Source organism: Arvicanthis niloticus, chromosome 28 (assembly GCF_011762505.2).
Source record: "Arvicanthis niloticus isolate mArvNil1 chromosome 28, mArvNil1.pat.X, whole genome shotgun sequence".
In the NCBI taxonomy this organism is placed as follows: domain Eukaryota; kingdom Metazoa; phylum Chordata; class Mammalia; order Rodentia; family Muridae; genus Arvicanthis; species Arvicanthis niloticus.
Genome location: NC_133436.1, coordinates 26681789 through 26708646, shown reverse-complemented (window position 1 = coordinate 26708646; position 26858 = coordinate 26681789). Strand labels below are relative to the sequence as shown.

Sequence of the window (26858 nt, the reverse complement as noted above, 5' to 3'; positions counted from 1 at the left end):
GCCATATCTTCCTGCCCATCAAGCAAATTTAAATATGAACAAAGAGATAGTAAACAAGTTAAAAAAAATTCACTGAACAATGTTGCTAGTGAAGAAGTACAGACTGATTGTATTGAATTTCAAGCTAAAACTACACCTTGTCAATACTTCTTGTATGGCAACATAGGGACTACATAAAGCATGTCTACTGACTATCCAAGTGCACTGACTGACTCACTGAGTCCAGGAAGAACCACAGAACTCAGCTGACAGTTGAGTGGCTGACATTTTCATAAAACACTGCCATTCTTTTTTTTTTTGTGGAGTGAACTGCTGAGAAATCATATTGTTTTTCAAAATCAACTTTCAAGGAAACAGTAGAATTCTGAGAACTATGTACACATGCCATAAGCTTAAGGACGTCCTAGGATTTACCAACTTGTCTGACAAAAAGTCTGTGATGGTGACATACATGCTTTCCTGACAGACACAATGAGTATCCCAACATCTGAAAGATCTGTCTAGCTCAATGACTTGGGCTGTTACAAGTAACTAAAGTAACTATCATATTATGATGCAAAAATCACATCCACATAAAAGGTTTACTCAAATACAAGACAAATAAATGGTTTGTAATATTAAGATGTATGTGTGCGCGTGCACACACACACACACACACACTCTTTCAGTTTCCAGACTGCAACTAACTTTTTAGCAATCACATCTGGGTTTTAATGTAGTACCGAAGAATAACCACAATACCTGAAAATACTATGCAGTAGTCTTTCTGTTTACTATTGAGACTAGCTCTTCTTTGTGTACTTCATGAGTTGTCAGACTTTATTTATTTTTTCCAATATGGCACACAGTAAATATCTGAAACTCTGTAGGCCCTTATTATAGCTCCACCACAGGCAAGAAAGTGAGGCTATTTGACCCAATTCAGTTTTATTGATGACCACTAAATTTGAATTCATAAGAAAACACCTCTCTTCTGATTTTTTTTAATGATAAAAATACTCTGGGGATTGGGGCCATTAACAGTAAGTCTTTGCTAGAAGGTATGGTCTCACTTCCCAGCACTGCATAAACCAACTGGGCATGGTGCTGCATGTCTATAATCTCAGTAGTCAGGAGGGAGGCAGGACAATTGTTAAAAATTAATCTTTGACTACATAGCAAATTTGAGGCCTGGAGTATATGAGACTCTGCCTTTAAAAATTAAACCAAGCCAAACAAAACCACAAACTCCCCTGGGCTAAGGACGCACTTAGTAGCAGGATCCTTGCTTGGGTTTAAACAGAACAGGCTCCATCCCCAGCACTACTGAAAATCAAACAAAGAAACAAACACAGGACCATTCTTGGTTTGTGGATTATTTACTTAGTCAAGCAGCAAACTGAATTTGGTTTGTGGGGTTTGGCTTTCTGGATTCCCAATTTACCTTAAATAATGAATCGAATGTACTACTGACCAGTCTGACAAGCTGGCTGGTGTCCACTGTCAGTTACCACAGAAATCCACGAGAGGTAAGCAATGCCTCCTCTTTCATAAATGTCACATTTTGGAGAATATTTTCCTAAGAATATTTATGCCACTTGTGAGGAGTTTATTGTTGTTATGTTTAAATGAAGTCATATATATTTTTAAAACATAGGTACTAGGGAAGAAACAAAGAAAAATTATTATTAAATAAATATTATTTAATTCACATACATAAAGGCTCTTTGAGTCCATACCATTTTGGGACTATATGAAGGTTTTAAGATTAGGAAACTTAAAATTCACTGCTGGGATAAATTAGCCAAAGTGCCCCTGGTATTTTTTCCCCACTTCATTCAAAAGAACAGAAACCAACAAGTATCTATCTGACAAGCTCTGGAAATGAAGGCATCTCCTTCAACTCTGGTTCCAGTAAATAATCAGTGCAGAGCATCCTGCCCACCCACAAAGGTCAGCCTGCAAGACCCTTCTAGAGGCAGGGGTATAATTTTACTCTTCCTTGACACAGGTTTCCAGGAGGGACACTGCCAACCTGCCTCCCTCCTGAAGGTTCTGCTCTACCCCTGATAGCATCAGAGTTGTTGCAATTGAAGAAAAACTGATGGCTTAATAATACATTTTCAAAACAGAGATAATGTCTAAGCACGTTTACTGCAAAGCTGTTTTAAAGGCAAAATGAGAAGAAACATAAAAATTCATCAACAGAGAACTAGTTAAGGTACATCTCTGTGTGTCATCAAGTGCCGAGGTATTTGTCTATAAGAGAAAACACTGGGGATGGATAGCATGACTAGATTTGTGTACAAACTAATCTCCTTGTATGTAAGCCATTATGTTAAACATTCTGGGTGAATACAAAAGAAATATTAACAATATTTAATTTGAGCAACATAGTCTCAAGTATGAATTTACATGGATTTTCAGTTATCTAATCATGAAAAGAGCAATGCCTTCTCTTCTTTACAGTATATTCACATTGGAGTCCTAGTTAGAGTCCAATGGTTTTATGCTGTACCTGAGAAGAGCAGACAGACACACACACCCAGCTTTACTGCATGCAACAATAAAAATGCAGAAGGAAACAGAACCCCTTCTCTCTTTTGGCATTTTAAGCAAGTGGTGTCGAGTTACTCATACTGTGTTGTGGAGTTAGTATACAGTGGAAATCCACTTGCTCTGAAACATAGTCATTTCAAAAATGAACACTGACTTACATATTCAATTTATGACTTGCAAGGTACTGACATGTAACCAACAAGAAACTTCAAGTCTACTTTGAGAGGCACAGATGTATCAAATAATCCCAAAAATGCAAGTAAAATTGCAACTGTGTAATCAAAATAAGTCTCTGGACTAACTACCACTATTAAGGTAGGTTTATTGTGGAAACCCAAGGTTGGTTCAGTATTAATAGGTTAACAAATACAGTAAATCAAATAAATGAACTTAAAGACAAAAACAATCTCTATAGATACAGAAGAGGCCTTTGACAAAATGAAACATATTTTCATAATAGAAGTTCTAGACAAACCTGAAGCAACCCCATTAAATAAGGAATGGTAGGATACCCTCTCCTTTGTAATAGAGTTCCGGAAGTACTAGCTGAAGCAACAAGGCAAGAGAAAGAAATTAAAGGGAGACAAACAGGAAAATAACTCGCCAAATTATCGCAGATGATATATCATATGTAAAAGATCCCAAAAATTCCACCTGAAAAACTTGTAGAAGAAACAAGCAATAAAGTTTTAGCAAAGTAGCAGGATACAAAGTTAACTTTCTAAACCCACTAGCCTTTCTATACATCAACAAGAAACACTGAGAAAGAGATCATGCACATTTACCCACTTATAATAGCATCCAAGACAATAAAATATCTTGGAATAAAGCTAACCAAGGAGAGGAAGGCCCTCTATTATTATGCTTTTCTTTCTGAAGAAAGAGACTGAGAAATGGAGTATTCACGGAGTGGTAGAACTGATATCATGAAGATGACCATCCTACCAAAAGCAATTTACAGATACAATGTAATCCCAATCAAAGTACTCACAGCACTCCTCACAGAAAAAGAAAACACACATCCTAAAGTTCTAATGGAATTAGTAAAGACTGGGTTAGACTTTGCCCAAGGAAACAGTACTCTGGAGGAAAGTGACTGTGTAACTGCTTCTGGGTAATATCCTGCTGTCTAGGTAACGATGAGAAAGGCTGACTTAGGATACGAAATGTGATCTTACAGATATATGGCTACTTAAGAGCTAAATTCTGCCATGACTACCGTCTTCAAGTATAACCTTTCCTTACCATATCTGAAAGGAAGCTTGGACAAGAGCACTGAAGACAATGAACAGCTTTACAATTAGCTTCACCGGGAATGTAACAGCCCATTACCTTTTATTCACTTCAAATTTAAGAAAAACATATATATACTCAACAGTTATAGTCTCTCCTTTTACAGAAAGCTACCAGTAAATATAGATCATATTATTATATGTAATAGTATTATATAAAATCAAATTCAAAATTTCCAGATTTCTTTAGTCATCAAAAAAAAAAAAATTATAAAGGTCTAATAATGAATCAGATTATTCCCTTCAGCATACTGAGACACATTAAAGAGAAAACATCTGTGCCTGACACCATCATCTTCTTTAAACAATACACCATGCATTTAGAAACAGTAAAAATAGTAAGTAACACTGAGAAATTCTCCCCAAGTCTGACACAAGCCCCACTGGCGAAAAGGAAAGCTTTTGTTTCCTCTTTTTATTTTAACTTGAGACAAGGTCTAATACTATAGCCTAGGCTGGGAATTTTCAGAAATCTTCCTGTCTCAGCCTTCCAGGTACTGAATACGTAATAATCCAAATTCAGTGTCTATCCAACTTAGCCCAACAACTAATCTGTGATCTATCTATCTATCTATCTATCTATCTATCTATCTATCTACCTACCTACCTACCTATCTATCTACCTACCTACCTACCTACGTACCTATCTATCTATCTATCTATCTATCTATCTATCTATCTATCTACCTACCTACCTACCTACCTATCTATCTATCTACCTACCTACCTACGTACCTACCTATCTATCTATCTATCTATCTATCTATCTATCTACCTACCTACGTACCTACCTACCTACCTACGTACCTACCTATCTATCTATCTATCTATCTATCTATCTATCTATCTACCTACCTACGTACCTATCTATCTATCTATCTACCTACCTACCTACGTACCTACCTACCTATCTATCTATCTTTGAAACAGAGTTTTACTATGAAGCCCTATCCACTCTGGAACTTTCTCTGTAGACCAGTCTGGCCTCGAACTCAGAGATCTGCCTATCTTTGCCTCTCAAGTGGCAGGATTAAAGGTGTGCTTCTCTCTGCTTGGCCAATCTGTGCTCTTATTAAAACACTTTAAGCTACTACACTTCATTTGGCCATCGACCTTACCTTGCTTCTCAGAATGAAGTATTATGTTCACTGAAGCCCACAATCAGCCCCACCAATCTCACCTGCTGAATCTTCCAAGTCAATCAGCTTGGGCATTAGGCTTTCAGGGAGTTTTTCTGGTAAATCATAGCCATTTTTTCTAGCAACTACCAGATGAAAAGCAGCACAAAACTCATCCAGTGTCAACGCGCCATCTTTATCAAAGTCTGAGAGTTCCCTGGAAGACAAACTCATTATCACCACATTTTGCTTTGGAGGCCCTAGTTTATCAAAAAAGAAGACAAAATATTTCTATCTCAATAAAAATTTTAAAAATCATTAATCTTGAAAATCCCACATGTGCAAAGAGGTGTAACAAAGCAAATATGTCAAAATTTTAACAAAGAATCAATGTAATAAATATCCAAGAGCTCCTGGTGTGATCCTTTCAATATCTTACATTTTTGACAGGAAAACAAGACTCCAAAATTAAAGTCATCAAAATATCGCCTTTAATTTTGATGCATTTTATTAATAGAGATTATTTAGTTAGAAGCATATAAAATAAACATATGGAACTTATTGAAAATTCTGTTGTTATCAAAGTTCAACAGTTTTATACTTTAAGAAAATAGACTGGCTAAAGCTTATTAGGAAAACACAGCCTCTGTTCTGCTGTCCCTGTGTCCTATACAGAATTCATGTGTGTGCGTTTTATTTTTGAGACAAAGTCTCACTATATAGCCCAGGCTGGCCTTAAACTCACAGTCTTCCTATCTCCACCTCCTGAAGGCTGAGGTTACAAAGCCTATACACCACTATGCCTGGCCTTAGAAAAGAATAATGATATAAAGTAGAAACAGTATTTATGTGATCATTTTTAATAGTAACTTGCGGTTATAATTTGTGTTCCAAGGACTAATTCCAGTTTTGTGGCTGCTATCACGAGAGTCTTAGTCTACATATAACGTGAGAACTAAACATTCTTCTTACTTTTTTAGCTAGATAGAAACTTGATGAAAACTAGGAGAAACTGACACAGGCAAAGTAACAGCCTTTTTCATGCAGTGCACTCGTAACAGAAGAAAGCCAACACGGCCCTAGCTTAGCTCACAAATTTCTCTAACTAGTCTCCTTTCCTTCCTTTCTAGAAAGAGAGGCTCACCGTCCTCGGTCTTACTGGGTTCTCCACCGGCACTGACAGAGGTCAAGCCTAGTCCTAGTTTTAAGGTTCTAAAAGTTTTACGATACCAGAAATTCTTCTGAAACAACCAACATGAACCAACGAATAATATCCCACACTTACCAAATATGAGAAAGTTCAAGAATAGGAAGTTTTGATTTTGTAAAAAACTCTTTAGCTGCAGATCCTGAAATATTAAAACAGTTTTGTTTAATGTTATTCTGAACACACAGATCCAAGAATAGGAGGTAATATCATCTTAGGCTGGGAAATACAACATTATAATGTTTAAAAAAAAGTCATGTTCTATTTTCCAGTGACTATAAAGTCCTTTTAGAAAAATAATGTGAGCAGTGACTAAAATCTAGGATCAACAAAACAATGTCTATTTTTCAATAATGAAATTGAGACTTTGTCCTAGCCCATCTAGAATAACGTCTGTTTTCAACGACTCACCTGGAATAAATCCGTTTAGATCAGGCTGAATGGTTTTAAACTGATTTACATAATACTGTCTTTGTTCATCTGTTATTTTCCAGGGATCATCATAACTACTGGATTGCCTACGAATTTCATTGGCAGTTGTAGCTGAGGCTACAGTTCGTACTGTGGTCTGGTCCTGCAATGAAACATGTTTTCCTCAGTACAGTTTCTATCTAGATGCTTACATGGACCAAGATTGCTAGGTTACTTTTCCTTGACAGTAAACTTTACTTTTTTGAGGATATTTAAAAGGTAAGAAATTGTCAGCAAACCACATATTGTTACAGTCAGGTAACTGGGTATGTTTTCGCACAGTGAGTATATAAACATGTAGAATGATAGCATTTATGTAAGCAACAGAATGTTATGAAAAATGTGCTAAGAAAGCCAAGCGAATATATTCCCAGATGTAGAAATCTTTTAACACGCCACTAAGGAATTAGAAACAGAAATAAAATCAGCTAAAACATAGTGGAACATTCCGTGGATAACAGACTTGAAGAAACACCACAGAGCAGAGTTCTGATTGTTTTTAGTAAGAGTGAACTTGCATTCATAAAATCAGCAACAGCAAAATATAAAACAATGATTGCAGTGATACTCAGAATGAAGCAAACAAAAATGCAATTCCAATAAATGTCACACCTGGACAGAAGCAGGATGCATGGGTAAAAGAGTACTGGTTGGTGGAGTATCTGCAAAACTGACCCAGTTTTCTTGAGGTGGAGGGGGGGATTGCCCAGACCACACCGCATCACCAGCAGAAGAGCCTGAAACAGAATGGAGGACCATACTAACTCATCTGAAGAGACAAGAAGTTACCATGTTTGCCTTGAGATGGCAATGCACTGTCATGTACGCACTGAGATAGTTTCCTTCTGACCTTTTATTTTAAAGAAAAGAACTCCTTTCTGTTCAACTGAAAAATATTTCATTTTAAGCTTTTTTAGTCATGTTGTGCTTTCCTTGTCAATATTAAAATTTCTACATATCCAGTCTTGTAGAAAATAATTATTCATTTACCATCAGGTATCTGGCATCCATAAACTTTTGCCTAAGCATCAAAGACACAACTGCTACTTACTTTTCAAAGCTACGTGTCCTACCTAAATACTTTATCATTGAATCTGCTTCCATGAACTCAATTTATAACAAGCAGTGGCTTGGGAATAATTTTCAGGGAAATATGATTTTCCTTTAATTTACAAAGTTAAAAACATGGTATTTCTAAAGAATCTCCAAATACCTGATTGTGCATCACCAAAAGGAGACCAGAATGGCCCTGGTGCTGCAAGAGGTCTCTCACTATTCCCCCCACTGGGATGACGGCCGTGCTTCTTCCATATGTGTGGAGAAGTTGGTGGGGACTGCTGGGGTGAAACTACTGGAGATGCAGGTTCCTAAGGGGAAAATGTTCTTTAAAGATTTTCATTTTAAGGTGACATTTTTAATTATTAAATATCAACAAGTGTTTGTAAGTACACCTCTCTCAGGATGTGTCTCTGATGACATTTACGTGCATGTGACTACCTGCTGATCTGTAGATGGACGAGGCTGAACCGCATCATGGCTCCCAGGTCCCTTCTTAACTTGGCCCCTGCCAGGAGGAGGGGGAATCACGCCCGAGTAAGAGCCCTGGTTCTCAGAATCTGAAGGGTATGAGGCTGTGTGGCGAGATTCTTGGTCATTCTTTGAAGCAACAAATCGTGGAAGAGGGAGATCCTTTACTGTTAACCACAAAAGTAGTTACATGTTCAGTATTCTTACCTGAAATACTTGGAAACAAAATTGTTTCAAACTTCAGAGTTTATAAAAATCTGGAATATTTGCATGGACTTTACAGGCTGACATCTCTAATAAAACAACAATTTAACAACAAAAACCAAATCTGAGATGATGGAAACCTTTTGAGCATAATGCTGGTACTCAAGATATTTTGACTTTTCAACCTGTACTAACTTAAAATAGAAAAGGCACCCATATGGAAAGGTGAAATAAGTGAATAGGACATTAGAAATATCTATCACTACTAAATTTAGACCACTGTATTTCTTGGAACATTGTAAAAAGCTTATCTAGAAAGACACGATAAAACAAAAATGTTCTTTGAGGAGTGGCAAGTAAGAGCTATATTAAATGTCTGTGTAAGCATGTGTGAGCGTGTGTGTGTGTGTGTGTGTGTGTGTGTATGTGTGTGTAATAACTACATCAATCCTACTTGGGAGGCAGAGGCAGGCGGATTTCTGAGTTCGAGGCCAGCCTGGTCTACAAAGTGAGTTCCAGGACAGCCAGGACTACACAGAGAAACCCTGTCTCGAAAAACCAAAACCAAAACCAAAACCAAAACCAAAACCAAAACCAAAACCAAAACCAAAACCAAAAAAACAAACAAAAAACCTACATCAATCCTGCAAAGTTCCTACTTAGAAAGACCCTACAGTCTTGAGATTGGTAGGGTAGAAGAGTTTGCCCTCAGGCTGCTTCTACTTGTACTGAGTGCTTTAAATAAGATGTTATACACCTGACTGAAGGAAGAGCTCATGCCCCTAATTTGAGACTAGCTTAATTTAGATGAAATCTCCTTGTGTGCCCACCACCAGACCCAGCTGAGTACATGGCATTCTATCTACTTATTTCAGTCTGGCTCATTACTCTATAACTGCCAATATTCTCCAACTGTGGATAGAGGGATAAAAAAAACTGATGTGTCTCAAGGCTAACCATACTCCTTTAGAACAATATAACTACAGAATCATTTTCAGAGTAAAGCATACTTTGGCCAACATAATCCCCTCCATCCCAGCTCGTTTCATCTCTTTTTCATTTGATTGAGACATAGTCTCACTATGTAGTCGTGGCTGGCTTGGAACTTGCTGTGTAGACCAGGCTTGTCTTGAACTCAAAGAAATCTGCCTGCCTCTGCCAGCATGTTAGGATTAAGGACACACGCCTCTCAAGGCATGGCTCTGTGCTTCTCTACAAAGTCTCACCTGAAGGAATAAGATTGCTAAGCATATCTAGTGTGGATGTGAAGAATCCAAAGTTCTCTGAGAAGAATTTATGCTTTTAACACAAGAAGATAGCAGAATAAGCCTGAGGACCACAGTGAAAACTTCCAGGTGACAGGAAGCTAAGGTAATACTTTAAATTATATCCATTTTGTCAGGCCTGCTGGTAAACACCTGTAACAAACATCAGCACACAGGAGTTCCAGGGCCTGAGTATAAGGCCAGCCTAGGCTACACACCAAGACTGACTAAAATACCTGACTATTACAGATAATTCATACTTTCTGTTCTGTTTTCCCCTTTCTCCACGGAAAGTATAAAACTACACTTAGGCATCTCTCTTTCTAGAATGTTTATTTTCTTTTACATCAGCAAGCCTCTAATAACAACAAAGTGAATTATCTGAGGCAAACATTGTAAGGTGGGCAAATGAGGTTTAAGTCTGCTAATGCTTCTTTAATATTATTTCTATTAACGCAGAAATCGTTTGGCTTTGTTCTTTTCTTTTTTAGACACTCACTTATTCATTCTCTCTCCCTCTCTCCCTCCCCCTCTCTCCTTCCCTATCTCTTACTTTCTCTTTCTCTCTCGTTACATATCTGTGTCTACACACACTTGAGTACCACAGTGCACATGTAGAGGTCAAAGGACACTTAGTGGAAGTCTGTTCCTCCTACCATATAGGCCCACTGGGTTGAAACAGGCTGTTGTTGAGGTTTTGTCTTTTACTGTCTATTGTAATGCTAAGTGTGGGCCCCTAAGACCTGGAGTCTGCACATAGCCCCTGTGACCCTGTCCCAAGTTAATTCTGATTGGTGAATAAAGATGCCAACAACCAATAGCTGGGCAGAAGAGTCATAGGTGAGGTTTAGGTTTCATGGGCTTGGGGAGAGAGGACTACGAAGAAGGTGCAATAGAGGAGGAAGAAGAAGCCACCACAGGTTAAGAGTCAAGAGAGTGTGGCCCTGAGGGCTACCCAATGGAGCTAAGAACAGGCCGGATGGAAACATAGTAAATAAATAATAAGTAACAACTTGGGGTTATCAATAGGAAAGTAGATTTTAACAGCACGGAGGGCAGGCAGCTGCCCAGCTATTGTGCTGTTTACGATTTATTGTAAGTGAAAGGGCTACGAGTTTGTCTTTTATCTGGGAACTCAATAACCAAAAGTGGGCCAGATTTTAAATATTTCTACAACCAGCTATCAACACTTTTACTGGCTAATAAGCCTTCTTGCCAACTCTCCAACCAGAGTTTTGTTAATGTTTTCTAAATTGGAGTTTTCTTAAACAAAGCACCAGCAAATATAAAATAAGAGGTCCTAGATTCACCTCTACATATATACTAAAAACAAAGTACAAAATAATAAAATAAAGAAGCTAAATATGGAGGTTATTATTTATGATTTAGCTTTATAAAAACATTTACCTAAATTCTAGGTAAGCTTTTTTTTTTTTGGTTTTTTGAAACAGCATCTCTCTTGTGTAGCCCAGGCTGTCCTGGAACTCACTCTGTAGACCAGGCTGGCCTCGAAATCTAGGTAAATTTTGTTTTAGTGAACAATTGTTTTACCATTGTCATCAAATAGGTATCACTGAGGAGGCCAGACAATGGAGGCGGCTGAAAGACAGCTGGGGAGTTAGGAATACTTCCTGCTTTTTCAGAGGACCCTGGTTTGATTCCCAACACCTACATGGTGGCTCACAACTGGCCTTGACTCCAGTTCCAGATGATCCAGTGTCCTCTTTAGATCTCCACAGGCACCAGGCACACTCGTGGTGCATGGACATACTTGTAGCCCAAACATTCATACAATAGAATAAATACAACTAAAACTAAAATTTAAAAAGCATGACATACATTGGTAGGTTAAGCATATTCTTCAGCATAACAAATATACATATATATATATATGTATGTTTTTTAAATATTTTCATATATTAATAATAAATCATGACACTTCAAAGACACAAAGGCCACTATAATATCAGAAAGACTAATAAGCAATTGAATTTGACTTCATTTGTAATTAGAAGAACATTATCATTTTAGTTACTTATGTATTACATATTTACCAGTGTTTATACTTTCCACTCTTAATGGGAAACCAGACTGGGCAACAGCTACAAGCTTCAAAGCAATGTAGAACTGACTTCTTCCAAAATAACCAAGTCTTGTTGCGCCACAAAGCTCCATGATCTACAAGAGAATACAATATTAACACTAAGATTTATGGCAAAAATTTTTTGTTCAACAGTAAGTAATTATCCTATTTGTTTCTAATAATCTATTTCTCTACTATCTCAAGTAACAACAAATTCCCTCAAGTTTATGTTCATATTTTAAAACAATAGGCACCAATTTTGTAATAACGAAGTCAAAAGATGTGCATAATTTTATTACAATTACGTTTTCCCAGAGCTGGATATAGGTGGTTCAAACCTCTAATCCCAGCACCTGAAAGGTAGGGCAGCAAAGTCAATATTAACATCATACTACTTTTCTCTAAACCATGAGTGTGCTCAGGGATCCATACTGATCCCTGTAGTCATTCAACTGCTGTCTCAAGAAGATGAGGTGAGGATTCCCCATCAGCAACCCTGTCTACAATCATGGATCTGTACTTCACTCGCCAGCTCTGCTGGCCTCCTGGAGGCCTGCTCCCACTGAGGACACCCAGCCTGCTAGGCTCCCAGCAATCTCAGGTCAGCTGTCAGGTCAGCCCTGTCCTTTCTGAGCTCCATCTTTCAGTCCACTCCTCTACCTGGCAGATCTGCACTTTATTCCCCAGTCAACAGCTTAGCCTGCCTCCCAGGAGACCTGCTCCCACCAGGGACAACCAGGGGAGATACTCATGCCACAATCCACAGCCTGCCCCCAATCCCCCCGCAAGGTCAGCATCCCTGAGGTCTGTACCATCCTTTCTGCTTCCTGTGCTCTATCGCTCTATCTTCTGGTCTAAACATCTACCTACAATCATGGATCTGTACTCCACTCCCTGAGCTCTGCCTGCCTCCAGGAGGCCTGCTGCCACCAGGGAAAACCAGTCCCAGAGGCCTGCTATTGCCAGGAACTATCAGACAAGCCAAAACCAGAGATAACCACAGGCTCAAGGCAAGTACAAGAATACAAGCAACAAAAGCCAGTACAATATGGCACCATCAGAATCCAGCTTTCCTACAACGGCAAGTCCTGAATATTCTAACTGAATATCCTTAAGAGCTATACTATGACCTTAAGCTTCATCTTAAGAAGATGATAGAGGCCTTTAAAGAGGAAACAAATAAATCCGTCAAAGAAATACAGGAAAATACAATCAGACCGGTAAAGGAAATGAATAAAACTATTCAAGACCTGAAAATGGAAATAGATGCAATAAAGAAAACACAAACAGAGGCAACCCTGGAGGTGGGAAACCTATGAAAGAGAATAGGAACTACAGGCTCAAGCATCACCAACAGAATATTAAAAATGGAAGAGAGAATCTCAGGCAATAGAAGAAACTGATACACTTGTCAAAGAAAACATCAAATCTAAAAAGTTTCTAACATAAACATTCGGGAAATTCAGGACACTATAAAAAGACTAAACCTAAGGATAATAGAACTAGAAGAGGGAGAATATTTTCAGTTCAAAGGCTCACAAAACATCTTTAACAAAATCATAGAAGAAAACTTCCCTAACCTAATGAGACAGACGGCTATAAACATATAAGCAGCTTACAGAACAAATAGACTGGACCAGAAAAGAAAATCCTTCTGCCACATAATCATCAAAACACAAAATGTACACAACAAAGAAAGAATATTAAAAGCTGCAAGGGAAAAAGGCCAAGTCACATCTAAAGGCAGACCTACCAGAATTTTAGCAGACTTCTCAACAGAGACACCAAAAGCCAAAAGAGCCTGGACAGATGTCTTACAGACCCTAAGAGATCACAGATGTCAGCTCAGACTACTATACCCAGAAAAACTTTCAATCACCATAGATGGAGAAACCAAGATATTCCATGATAAAACCAAATTTAAACAGTATCTTTCCACTAATCCAGTCCTGCAGAGGATACCAGAAGTAAAGCTCCAACAAAAAGGGTAACTATACCTAAGAAAACATAAGAAATTAATCATTTCACAGAAAAACCAAGACAGACAGACACACAGACAGACAGACAGACAGACAGACAGACAGACAGACACACACACACACACACACACACACACACACACACAGTACCACTACCAACATCAAAATAACAGGAACTAACAATCATTGGACATCAATATCTCTCAACATCAGTGGACTCCATTCCCCAATAAAAAGACACAGGCTAAGAGACTAGATACATTAATAGGATCCATCATTCTGTTGCATACAAGAAACACCTCTCAGCAACAAAGATAGACACTACCTCACAGTAAAAGGCTGGAATAAGGTTTTCCAAGCAAAAGGACCCAAGAATCAAGCTGGGGTAGCCATTCTAATAGCTAATAAAATATACTTTCAAGCAAAAATAATCAAAAAAGATGGAAAGAATACTTCATATTCATCAAAGGAATACATTCTCCAAGATAATGTCTCAATTCTGAACATCTATGACCCAAATACGAGAGCACCCACACCCATAAAAGAAACATTACTAAAGCTTATCACATATCAAACCTCACATAATAAGAGTGGGAGACTTCAATACTCAACAGTGGATGGGGCATCAAAACAGAAACTAAACAGAGATACAGTGAAACTAACAGGTTATGAACCAAATGGCCCTCACAGATATCTACAGAACATTTCACCCAAATACTTCTCAGCACATCACAGAACCTTCTCCCAAATTGACCACACAATCTGTCACAAAGAAGCTTGAAATAAACCCTTGTATCTCATGAGATCACCATGGATAAAAGCTGGATTTCAACAACAGAGAGCTCACATACTCATGGAAACTTAACTCTCTACTGAATGATCATTTGAGTCAGGGAAGAAATAAAGAAAGAAATTAAAGACTTTCTAGAATTCAATTAAAATGAAGGAACAACACACTCAAACCTATGGAACATAATGAAAGTAGTACAAAGAGGAAAGTTCATAGCACTAAATGCCTCCATAAAGAAATTAGAAAGTTCGCATATCAGCAATTTAAAAGCACACCTACCTAGCTTTTGGACAGGAGAGAGCATGGAGTCACAATTTAAGTAGTGAGAAACCCCAGCCCCCTTTATGTGGCAGATCTGCCACCAGAGGATTTATAATTTAAATAGCTTACAAAATTAGGATGTTAGCTTCTGCACCTAGCAATTGTGTTGCCTGTTGGTTCTAAACTAAGATTGTGTGTTTTCCTTCATACAGTGGCGACTCAGCTGGGTTCTAGAGAAAGATCCCATGGCAGGGTACCCCAGACAGTCACGGGAATTTGGAAGTATGGGGCGTGCATTGCAGTGGTCCGCTGTAGGAATTTAGTGAGCTGGGTGGAGAGATTTTGGAGCTTTGAGTCAGAGTCTGCCAGGCTGAGAATAGGCCAGCCTTCCTGTTGGTGCCATGCTGCCGCCAGCATGGCTTGCTTTTTAAAAATATTTCACACAACAACTGGCACTCAACATGTTAAGCAAGAATCCATTAGAAATTTAAGATTCTTAGTCTCTGAGTTAGAAATTTAGTTAGAAATTTGAGGTTTGACAAGTGGGGCAGTTGAGTCACATGATGACTCAAGCACCTTGAAACAAAGAGGGCTCTGAGGTCCCCTGCTGTGAAAGAGAGACAAGACCGGCTGCTCTGAGTCACAGAGAGCAGGAGAATGGAAGCTGACTACTTCTTGGGACAGATATTGATTGAACTGTGAATCTATAAAATTGGGATTATTTGCTTTTAGGATAGATTTATATGAAGAGTTTGTCCGAATCACATTGGGAATTTTGCCTGTGGTTCTGTAGAGTGAAAAATTATAAAGACCATTTTATGAAATATATACAGGCTTTTTCTTTATCCTAGACCTGAGCAAAAGAATGCAGGTTCCAGAAGGCAGAACTGAATGTAAGATTTCAGGCCTTCACTGCTCCGGGACACATTCTGGGTGGAGGACATTATCCCTGAATCAGAGGACACTTGCTGGATTAACATTCCTTAAGCCTCAGGGTGGGGAAGGCCCAAAACAAGAAGACACATTCCTGACCACAGAGAAAGATGCAAGTCATCTGGGTGGTTCCAAGAACTAGCTAACTTTCCACTGTTCTTGGTTACCCCCACCCCCTTGAGGTTTTCCCAGTGTTACAGCCTGCTGATGTTCAAAATTTGTAAAACAACCAATCATGTGTAACCATGTGTAACTGCGCGAAAATTGGTTAATCATGTGTAACCATGCGAAAATTCCTCCCTTTCCCCACCCTGTGCTATAAAAAAGCCCCTCAGCTTGCTGGCCTTTTATCGAACTTTGTTCCTGCATGGATGAGCAGTTTGACCGTTGGCTAGCCAACTCTTCCCAATAAACCTCTGCTGACTGCATCCAGGTACAGTGTCTTGTGATTTGGGGGTGGCCATGATTTCCTGAGACTTGAGTAAGGGTCTCCCGAGTTTGGGGTTCTTCAGTTCACAACCAGGATAGGGAAAAATTACTGACTCCAAGTAGAAAGCAAAAATAATTTCCTGATTACTAAGTGTCTGTAGCTCCAGGCAGAGAGCATAACAGATAGATGGTATAATACAGTCTGCAGGAAACTCATATTCTTTGTTTGTGGGCTCCATGGGAATTTGGGGTTAATATCCTGGCATGACAAACTGGTTTAGTTTACATCATTTGTTTTGCATTTTTTTATTATCAAAGTGAGTAGGATTATGAGTTTTTGGTTGTTTTATTATTCCTGTGGAAGAGAAGGCCGGATACAAACTTTCCTGGATCCCAACTGAAGGTTAGCTGATTTGGGAGAAAGGTTTTGTCTTTGTGTTTATAGAAAAGGTGATTAGTATCTCCACATGTTCCAGAGTTATATGGATCAGATTTGAATCAAACAAAAAATATTCTTTGTGCCATCCCTCACATGGCACAAATAAAGACTTATGATTGGAGTAGAATTTCATCCTAACTAGTCTGACCACCATACACAGACTAATACAATCCATCAAGATAGCTTGATGATGCTAAAATTTTGAGATTTGTATACTACAGAATGTACAGCTTTGGTGAGATCGTCAGACATGCTGAACTGACCTGCTTGAACTCCTAATCTCATGGATTTTCAGCAGGATCCAGTCAGAATACAGACATCAGAGACTTGCTGGAATGCCCTTCTTAAGACCTAACCAACTCCCCCATTTTCCCTACCCCTATCCTTCAAAGCTATCTTAACGCCCATATTCAGCAGGAAGAAGTTATGAAGAGTCATTGGCCCGGTTCCCTGGACTTGGGGGTCTGGAGGTCATAATTCTAAGGTTGTCTTTCTGGGGAATTTAGTAATGATCAGAATTTAACAGGATATAGCTAGAATTGATTGTGTAGCCATAATCTTATTTGGTAGAAATCTTTATAATAGTTAATAAGTTGAAGTTATAATTCTTACATTGGTACAGAACATATTTAGAAATAGCTAAGAGTAGTTAACAGACAACAGTCCAGATTACTTTACATAGATAGATGGTTTTCAGAAATCAGGGCTGGAGAGATGGCTCAGGGGTTAAGGGCACTGACTGCTCTTCCAGAGGTCCTAAGTTCAATTCCCAGCAACCACATGGTGGTTCACAACCATCTATAATGGGATCTGATGCCCTCTTCTGGTGTGTCTGAAGACAGCTACAGTATACTAATTTAAATAAAAATATATAAATAAAATAGTAGCTACTTCTACTTTTAAAAAAAAAGTGAGAGATCCACAGAATGTGACATCTAATGTTATTTATTCTTTTGTTGTTGAGACACATCTGCTCCTAGTAGCTCCCCTTTTGTGGATTCAAGAAGAAATTGAGTGTCTTTACCTCCAGGTGGGGTAGTACACTGTGGCTTGGTAGCCACTGGGCAGAAACTGCCTATTTCATTTACGGACAAAATACTGTCCAGAAAAAGGACACACTACATGTATTAGCCGACTGACAATCTCTGCCAAGACAGGGTAATCAGTGTTTCAAAATTCTGTATTACAAAGGTCTGTCAGATAGATGATCCTGGGCCAGAAGGCTGAAGACTGATGCTCCAACTTCCTGACATACAGGGGCTGTATAGGTAGGCAGCTGTCTCTAGAATTTGTCTCAGTTCTGGAAGCTGTATTAGGCTTCCTTTATTTTCAGATAATGTTGGTCGTTCTCGGATTTCTGACAGGGTTGAAAGACTAGTTATATTCTCATAGTCAACCCAGGCTATTTAGCATTGAAAGAATATATTTAAGAGAATATTTCTCAGATAGTATATACAAGCCAAACCAGGACATAACAGATATGGAATTATAAGTCTTTTTAAAGTTAGAATAGATAACAAAGTGTTCTATTTAATTGACAAAAGCGATGGACTGTATATCAGGTGTATCTTGTACTTTATAAATTATAGAATGGTAATAGTTATACTCAGTTTATATTTGAGAGAAAATTTTTTTTAAAAAAATTGGACAGAAAAGGTGAGATGTGGCAGAACCTTCCCCTAATGAATGAAGATCTCAAGGAACCAATCACTGTGTGAGTAGGCGGGACTTCTGGGTTGGAGAGCAGAAGAGGGGAGGCAGGAGAAAGATACCTCCTTTTGTGCAGGAGAGAGCATGGAGACACAATATAGGGAGTGAGAGGCTCCAGTTTCTGGATCTACTGGGATGTGCCATGGAGAATTTATAACTTAAAGAGCTTACAAAATTAGGATGCTAGTTTCTGTGCCCAGAGATTGTGTTGCCTGTTGATTCTAAACTAATAAATAAATAAATAAATAAATAAATAAATAAATAAATAAATGCACACCTAAATGCTCTAGAACAAAAAAGAGCAAACATACCCAAGAGGAGTAGACAGCAGGAAATAGTCAATCTTAGGGCTGAAATCAAACAAAAACAAAGAGAACAATACAAAGAATCAACAAAACTAAAAGCTAGTTCTTTGGGAAAATCAACAAGATAGACAAATACTTAGCCAAACTAACTAAAGTCACAGAGACAGTACCCAAATTAACAAAATCTGAAATGAAAAGGGAGCTATAACAAAAGAAACTGAGGAAATTCAAAATATCATTAGGTATTACTTCAAAAGACTGTACTCCACAAAATTGTAAAATATAAATGAAATGGGTGATTCTCAAGAAAAATACCACTTACCAAAGTTAAAAAGATCATGTAAACTTATCTAAACAGTTCTATAATCCTTAAGAAAATAAAAGTAGTCAGTCATTAAGTCTCCCAACCAAATAAAAGCCGAGGGCCAAATGAGTTTAAGGTAGAATTTTACAAGACTTTCAGAGAAAAGCTAGTACCAGTAGTCTTCAAACTATTCCACAAAACAGAAACAGAAAGAACTCTGCCAAACTCATTTCATGAGGCCATAGTCACCCTGACACCTAAACCACACAAAGAAAGAGAATTTCAGACCAATTTCTCTTATGAACATTCATGCAAAAATAATAAAATACTCGTAAACTTTATTCAGGAATACATCAAAAAACACCATCCATCATGATCAAGTAGGCTTCATCCCAGGGATGCAGGGAAGGTTCAATATACGAAAGTTCATCAACAGAATCTACCATATAAACAAACTGAAAGGAAAAAAAAATCACATGATCATCTCATTAGATGGTGAAAAAGCCTTTGACAAAATCTAACACCTCTTCATGTTAAAAGTTCTGGAGAGATCAAGGATTCAAGGCACATACCTAAACAGAATAAACGCAATATACAACAAGCTAATATCCAACATCAAATTAAATGGAGAGAAACTGAAAGCAATCCCATTAAAATCAGGGACAAGACAAGGCTGTCTGTCTACTATCTCCCTATCTATTCAATATAGTACTTAAAGTTCTAGCAGGTGCAATAAGACAACTAAGGAGATCAAAGGGATATAAATTGGAAAGAAATATTTCTATTCACAAATGATATGATAGTATATATAAATGCCCCAGCCCCAAATTCTAACAGAGAACTTCTATAGCCCTACAGCTGAAAAACACCTTCACCAAAGTGACTGGATACCAAATCAACTTAAAAAAAAAAAAAAAAATCAGTAGCCCTCCATTATACAAATGATAAATGGGCTGAGAAAGAAATCAGGAAAATGTCACCTTTAACAATAGCTACATGTAATATAAAATATCTTGGTGTAACTTTAACCAAGCTAGTGAAAGACATGATGGCAAGACTGTCCAAGTAGCTTGTCACACACAAATTCCTATCTGAGTAACCAGTTTCTGTTACTTGAAACATTGAAATGAAGGTAAGATATAGTTAAGATGTTGTGCTGTCTGAAGAAAGTATTCTCAGAACTTCAAAAAGAACTATTGATGGGTAAGTAATTCACAGCAGCAACTATTTGTTTGCATGAAATAAAAGAAAAAAAAGAGTTATGTTTGTTGTGTCATTAACACTCAGGGGCATGCACTCCTGAGGAAACGTAAACGGACAAAGTTTAAAGCAGCAGATGAAATCACTAGAAAACTATGAGGGGAAAAATGCAGAATTAACAAAGGAAAGCCACATTTTTCATGTAACTATTGTTCTAATTCACTCCCATTTCTGACTACCTAGTGCCTCTTTGGGAATCATTGCAGATCTTACTTTCGTTTATAAAACAAATCACCTAAAATATTCGTTAATGTCAGACAAAAAAAAAAAAAACCTAAAAAAGATCACAGTCATTTGCTGACTTTTAGGAAAGATGCCAAGGGCTGTTAGCAATCAGAAGGAAGTGTTAAGGAAATCTTCTAGGAGGGGGATAGAGGTGAGTAGTGGGGAGAGAGGTTTATGCAGGGGAGGGGAGAGAGGGGGCAGAAAAGGGGAGAGGAGGAAGAGTAAGTAATGGTAGGATATTTGGAAAAGCCCGACGGAAATCTTCTATTTAATCAGCTTCATACATATACTTTTTCTCCATATAAAAAGAGTTTACAAAGGAGATTATACTCATTCTAGAAGCCATAGAATAGTGGGCAAATAAAGAGCTCGTGCCATGTGCTATTTACCTCTGCTGGAGCTGGTGGTAAGATAATCCCCGAGACTATCACCCCTCCCCACCCCCCCAAAAAAAAAAACAATAGAGGCTATTGTTTCTGGTTGTCCCAGAATGTGATCGTAAGTCCTATTGCTTAAGACTCCACATACACTGGTCACAGGACACAGAGAATAAGCCGGTACAGGGTGCTGACAGGAAGCTTCCTTCTTGTTGGCTGACTCTCATGGTACTGGAAGGTGCTATGCAGGATGGTGGTAGGGATATGGAAATTCATCAACACTCTTCATCAGTGTGAATCCTGTGAGTTGCAGTAATGACCAGAGTGGCAGGAGATGACTATAGGTGCAACAGTGTCATGAATGTTATGTATTATGAGGGTAACCAACTGGTTTTTGATTGAATTTAAGGTCCCCTCAACAGGAGAAAATATATGCCGGCCACTGTAGATTTGCACAAGAACCCATGCGTGGAAGCTCACAGGCGCTAAAGGATGCGCCTATCACTATCACTCTGCTAAATGTTCACAGTATCAAACTGCCCTCTAAGCTATCATTCGACCTGCAGATTAGTGCAGCTCTCGGACATCAGGGGTTCTTCTGTGCCCAACTGTAGGGAATAAGTAAGGTGCTCAGACACAAACAGAGCATCTATGTGTCACAGCTCCTTCCTGAGGCTCAGGCACCACCACAGAAGAGGGGCAGTAAGAGTTAGGACCAACTCTCTCATGAAATCACAGCAGCTGCAGACTGAACAATCTCAATCCCATCAGCATCCTAACATGGAGCAGGCAGGGCGGGCTCCGTGAGCCCCCGCTCTGAGGGCCTCTGGGCAGCTGCCCGCTTCTGACTGAGGGAGACTTGATTTGAAGAGTGTGGCTCCTATTATGTCGCCATGCACCATTCATTGGATGGCCCCGAATTCAGAAGTGAATGGAGGTGTACATTGTAACTGATGGCTTATTAATGGGTGGACACGGTGGTTTTGGATTTGGAATAAGTTAAAGGGAAAGTTGGGAGTGAAAGATCAAAATACATTGTGTGACATTCTCAATAAAAATATTTTTAAAAAGGCAAAAAACATGGATGTTTTGATTTCTATGTATTAAACTTTACAATTGTTAGCTATAATTATAAGCTACTTCCTAACATCCTTCCCTGATTTCCAACAGTCCTCACTATTATTTCAGTAAGTTTCATTATACTAAGGTTATTGACCTCCAAACTGTTGTGGGATTAATTCATTCAATGACATTTACTTAGCACCAATTATATCTCACCCAAACTGCTGAGATTCCAATAAAAACAGAAAGAATGGCTAATTAAAGAGAAGAGACGAGGGTGTGGTTGGAGAGGAGACTGAGTGACAGTGGTTGATGCTGAAGACTCAGGCAGGAGCCACCACATATCACATATGCAGTTTCCCAGTTGGATTTTCAAAAGGTTCTCCTGGTCATAAAAATGTTATCATTTTTAAACAATTTATCATTTCTTCTGTTTTCTAGGATTTGGTTTTGCCATACTGAAAATATATGTCTCACTAAACTAGAATTTGTTTTTGAAATGAAAAGCAAGTCACTCAGTCCTCCTAAAAAAATTACCTGTTGATTGAAAAACTATCATTTCTGCAGTAACTTGAAAACCCAAGTTGCATGTATTCTGGACTCTTTATACAGTCTGGTCCTATACCACATTATTCTAAATCACTTAAATGTAATAGCATTTGGCAAATCTTCCTGGGCTATTGTCACTTACTTTCCTAGAGTAATCTGTTGGAATCATTTGAGATTTTACTCAGGAAGGCAGTAACTTGTTCCAAGCTTGAACATGACCATTGCTGCTACTGGTCTTCCCAGAGGTTCTGGCCAACAACCTGCCACAGTGGTTTATGCTACTGAAGCAGTTCCACTCTTCAGAGGACTTTTTTTGGTGTGTGTGTGGGTCTTATTCTTAAAAAATATAAATAATAATCTTATTGTGTAGATTTTGGGAAGAAATTTTTAAGACTTTTTCTTTCTTCTGTTGTTGTGAATTATCAAATGTCCTAATATGGAACTATACTTTGATTCTTGAAATGAATTCCCTTTACTTGTGGTTTATTACCCTTTCAAATAATATTTATAAAACTTTAATCACAATCTTAAAATAATATAATGTTTGGGTTTTCGACTGGTATATTCTACTAACTAAAATAAACTAAAATAGCAAGCCTTATTCTTTCTCCACACTCTTTAGTATTTTAACTAGTTAGGATCAGGTGTTCCATGAAGTTAGTATTCACCTATAACTGCAGATTAAACTCATAAGTGTCTCAGCTGCTTGTGTGTATGTGTGTATGTATGTGTGTAAATACGTTGGGTTTTTATTCTTAAGGTTTTTGTTTATTTAAGCTATTTATTTTATTTGACCATTTCCTACAGAATCATTCATCACTTCCAATTTTTGCTATTTAGTAATTCAACATCATTGAAAGTAGTCTCATTCGTACACTTTCTTCTCTAGGGTAATTTTACCCAAATACTAATTACCCAAATTTGTGGGCAGTTTCCTCTTCCTCCAGTTCCTGGTTACCTGACCACAAGAAGCACTTGAAAGTCCTCTTAAGACAGACATTCTCAGACCCCTTCCTTAGACATCAAACTCTCCTGGGAAATTCAAGAGCAGGCAGTGGTTGTTGGTACACCACTGACAGCTAAGCCTTTAAGCTTTATTATTTTTTTTAACACTGTAAAAGTTGCATGATCATGAGGAAATAAATCAAAGCTAAAAAATTAAGAGTTTCTTTAAAAAAAAAAAAAAAAAACCATAACTAACGGTTACATATTCCAGTCACATATTCTTCCATTTTTTCTATTATATATATAAATGCACAAATAAGTAACATGATCACGGTGTGGCTTTATCATACATAACTCAAAGGCCTTTTTACACCAATACACACATTTTTGCAATAATTAATGTTGATTGTCAGTAAGATCTACAATCACTGGTGAAACATGCCTCTAAGTCTATCTTTGAGATGTTATCCAGATTAGGCTAACTGAAGTGGGAAAACCCATGCTAAATGTAGGCAGTATCACTCTGTAAGTTGGGGTCTGAGACTAAATAAAAGGGAAAAAGCCAGGTGAACACTGGCTACGAAGATGGGTAAAGACAAGGTTAGAGACAGAGAACTCATTTTTGCAAGCTGTCCTCTGACCTCCACACACATGCTGAGGAACATTCATATCCACACACATACACAAATAAATGTAATTTAAAGTTAAACACACACATATTACAGTTGAATATTAGTGCTAAAATTTTTGGTTGACAATAACATCCTTCTAAGCAGCAGAGAATACTGATTGTGTAAAGAGAAGAGATCCAAATCAATGCTGGTTTCAAAAAAGGGTGAGACAGCCCAGTCCAGGCAGTAAAGGCAATTGTTGCCAAGCCTGATGTTCTGTATTCAATCCCAAGAAATCCCACAAGTTATGCTCTGATCTTTATGTGCCTTGGCTTGTGTATGTGCAAACATTCATACCAAATAAATACGTGTGAAAGAATAAAGCATCAGTCCTAAGACAGCCTCTATTGACTTCTGTTACAAATGCTCTGTTCACCAAAATGTCACTAGTGTGAGGAGTGGGAAAAGGGAAAAGTCAACTGTAGCTCATTAGAAAATCTGTAAGGTGAGTGGAGACAGAATGGTACTTGTATCACTAACACAGTACTCTAAGTTATAATATGTGACATGACGGTGCATCCGTGTGTGCAAATGTAAACTACCTCATTTGGTTACCATAGACAATCAGTGAGATTGTACTCAATGGTACTCTGCACATCAATATTACTTGTCATCTGCCACCCTGGTCACAGTGAACTTTACACAGTTGGTACTTCAGAGACACATTCTTGAAAACTACATTCTCCTGAGAGACCACAGGTTTACTCACTAACAAACATGTAGTTTATTATAATTATGTATATACTTGGGGATGAACTCAGGGCTTTATGCATGCTAAGCACATACTTTATCACCAAGCTGGATTTTACTATAATCTTTGATGTGAAGCCTTTTGCAAAATACTTCCATTATCTTCTAAGTATTGTGAACTTGTGGCTTAGACAACACAACTGAATCCATTGTGATATAGCAACCATATATTACAGGCCTTTAAGAAAAAACAGCATGTATCTCTCTCACGTAATGGAATACCATTGATCAGAGTTCATTAGCTTTGTTCTTTGTCTGAGATGGGCCTCTCTTGGGGCTAAGTCTTTTTTTTTTTTTTCCCCTTTCTTCCTTATCAGCAGTCTCTAGTAATCCTGTACTTTGTATACTATAAAGCTTAAATTTTAAACTGCACAAAAGGATAGTTCTTTAATAATGATCCCCCAAATTGTTCCCCAAGCAAAGCATCTGGGCATTTTTATGCCTATACATACAAATACAAGGACTGGAGGGACTAACATACCTTGTGCACACACAACGCTAGGCTAGTGCTGAATGGTCTAGTGTTTCTATCCAATCCTTAAAAACACTGACATAGTGGATCCACAGAGATGGCTTGGCAGTGAAGAGTACTGGCTGCTCTTCTAGTGGTCCCAGGATTGACTCAGCACTCACATGGTGGCTCACAACTGCCTGGAACCCCAGTTCCAGAGGATATGATACCCTCTTCTGGCCTCGAACACCAGGCATGCACATGGTACACAAATACACGTTCGGACAAAACACCCACGTACTTGATGTACGTGACATATGACTTGATGACATAGTACATCAAGGAATACACCAGAGTGGAACTCATATGATAACTCTACTGAGAAACAAGGCATCATAGTGACCAACTTGCCAAAGGCCAGAGGGCCCAACCAAGGGGAGAGCATAAGTCAAATGGATGTCTTTCTTATACCACTCCACATCTGCATGCTCACACTGTAGTAATGGGGGAGCAGCTGCTTACAGAAAAAATTACTCCTATCCTCAGAATGGAAGAGTGCATGGAATGTCAAGAACAGAAACATTGGCTGCAAGTATTTCCTGTCTGAGGTAAGAAGAGACCAAGAAAAAAACAGATGTCCAATTTCCTGTATGGGTTATCTGTGAGCTGAATCATGGAACATCAAAACTTAAAAACCAGAATGAAGAATATATGGAAACTCTCTACAATACTGAGATAGAAACACCTGGAAAACTGTTAATCGCTTTCCAAAATAAAATTTTATGAAAAAGCTTTTAACGTGGTGAAACATAGCAGAGGTGGAGATGGAGTCGGCGGTCAGAATGCTTGCTTACTGTGCCTGAAGCTGCACTGAACCTCCGTCATTACACAAGCCCAGTTAATACACAAGGTGTGATCCCACTATTGGGAGGCAGTACAGCAAGAGTAGAAGCTCAGTATCATTTTTGGCTACATAGCTTCTTGAGAGTCTGCATCAAAACAAAACACATAATAGAAGATCTTCTCTTTCTAGTCATTATCAGCTTTCAAAGTGGGTGGGTCAGGAGTGGTAGTATAAAAATTTCACAGAATCCTATCATCCCAGATCGCCAGAGGTTTAAGGTGGGAGGATTGTGATCTTACAACCTACTCAGAATACAGAGCCAGTGTCTGCTGTCAACAACGTGGATGCCCTCTTTTAGAGCAGCCACTGAGAACCCATGCCAGTGGCTGCAAGGAAGGAATAGACTAGTCAAACTGGCAGTGAGGAAGGTAATGAACTGCTGAGCCCAGGTGTTTAAACAACAGCTGCTACTCAAGAATTTTTATTCTGTAATGCTGTGTGTGTTAGGTTTGTATCTGGGAATTGGACAGATTGTTCAGTGGTTAAAAGTGCACACTACTTTTCCAAAGGACCTGAGTTTTGTTCCCAGCACCCAAGTCTGCCTGTAACTCCAGCCCCAGGGTATCTGACACCCCTGGGCTGTTCGTTAAATATCTGGACACCATGGCATACACTAATACAGACAAACATAGAAATAAAAATAATTAGTGAATAAATGCTTTAGGGTAGAGAGATGGCTTAACAATTAAAAACATATACTGTCTTTGCAGAGGACCTGAGGAGCCAAGTTCAAGTTTCATTACCCATATTGGGTAGCTTACAACTGTCTGTAACTCCTACTCCAAGGGATACAATTTCCCTGTGGGTTT

At 38.4% G+C, this 26858-nt stretch overlaps 1 protein-coding gene across 8 annotated transcripts in view; it reads right to left on the bottom strand.

Moving 5' to 3' along the window:
* Reps1 (RALBP1 associated Eps domain containing 1) overlaps positions 1-26858 on the bottom strand; it is a 75327-nt gene that overhangs the window by 23851 nt on the left and 24618 nt on the right. For 5 of the 8 annotated variants that reach the window (XM_076926927.1, XM_076926928.1, XM_076926929.1 and 2 more), the window contains exons 2-8: positions 11677-11800; positions 8124-8320; positions 7840-7993; positions 7239-7363; positions 6567-6729; positions 6234-6297; positions 5011-5165 (exon numbers count right to left, since the gene is read on the bottom strand). In XM_076926927.1, coding sequence (XP_076783042.1) covers positions 5011-5165; positions 6234-6297; positions 6567-6729; positions 7239-7363; positions 7840-7993; positions 8124-8320; positions 11677-11800 — 982 coding nt within the window. The remainder of the gene's footprint in view (positions 1-5010; positions 5166-6233; positions 6298-6566; positions 6730-7238; positions 7364-7839; positions 7994-8123; positions 8321-11676; positions 11801-26858) is intronic. The other 3 variants (XM_076926930.1, XM_076926931.1, XM_076926934.1) reach the window with 1 other exon arrangement.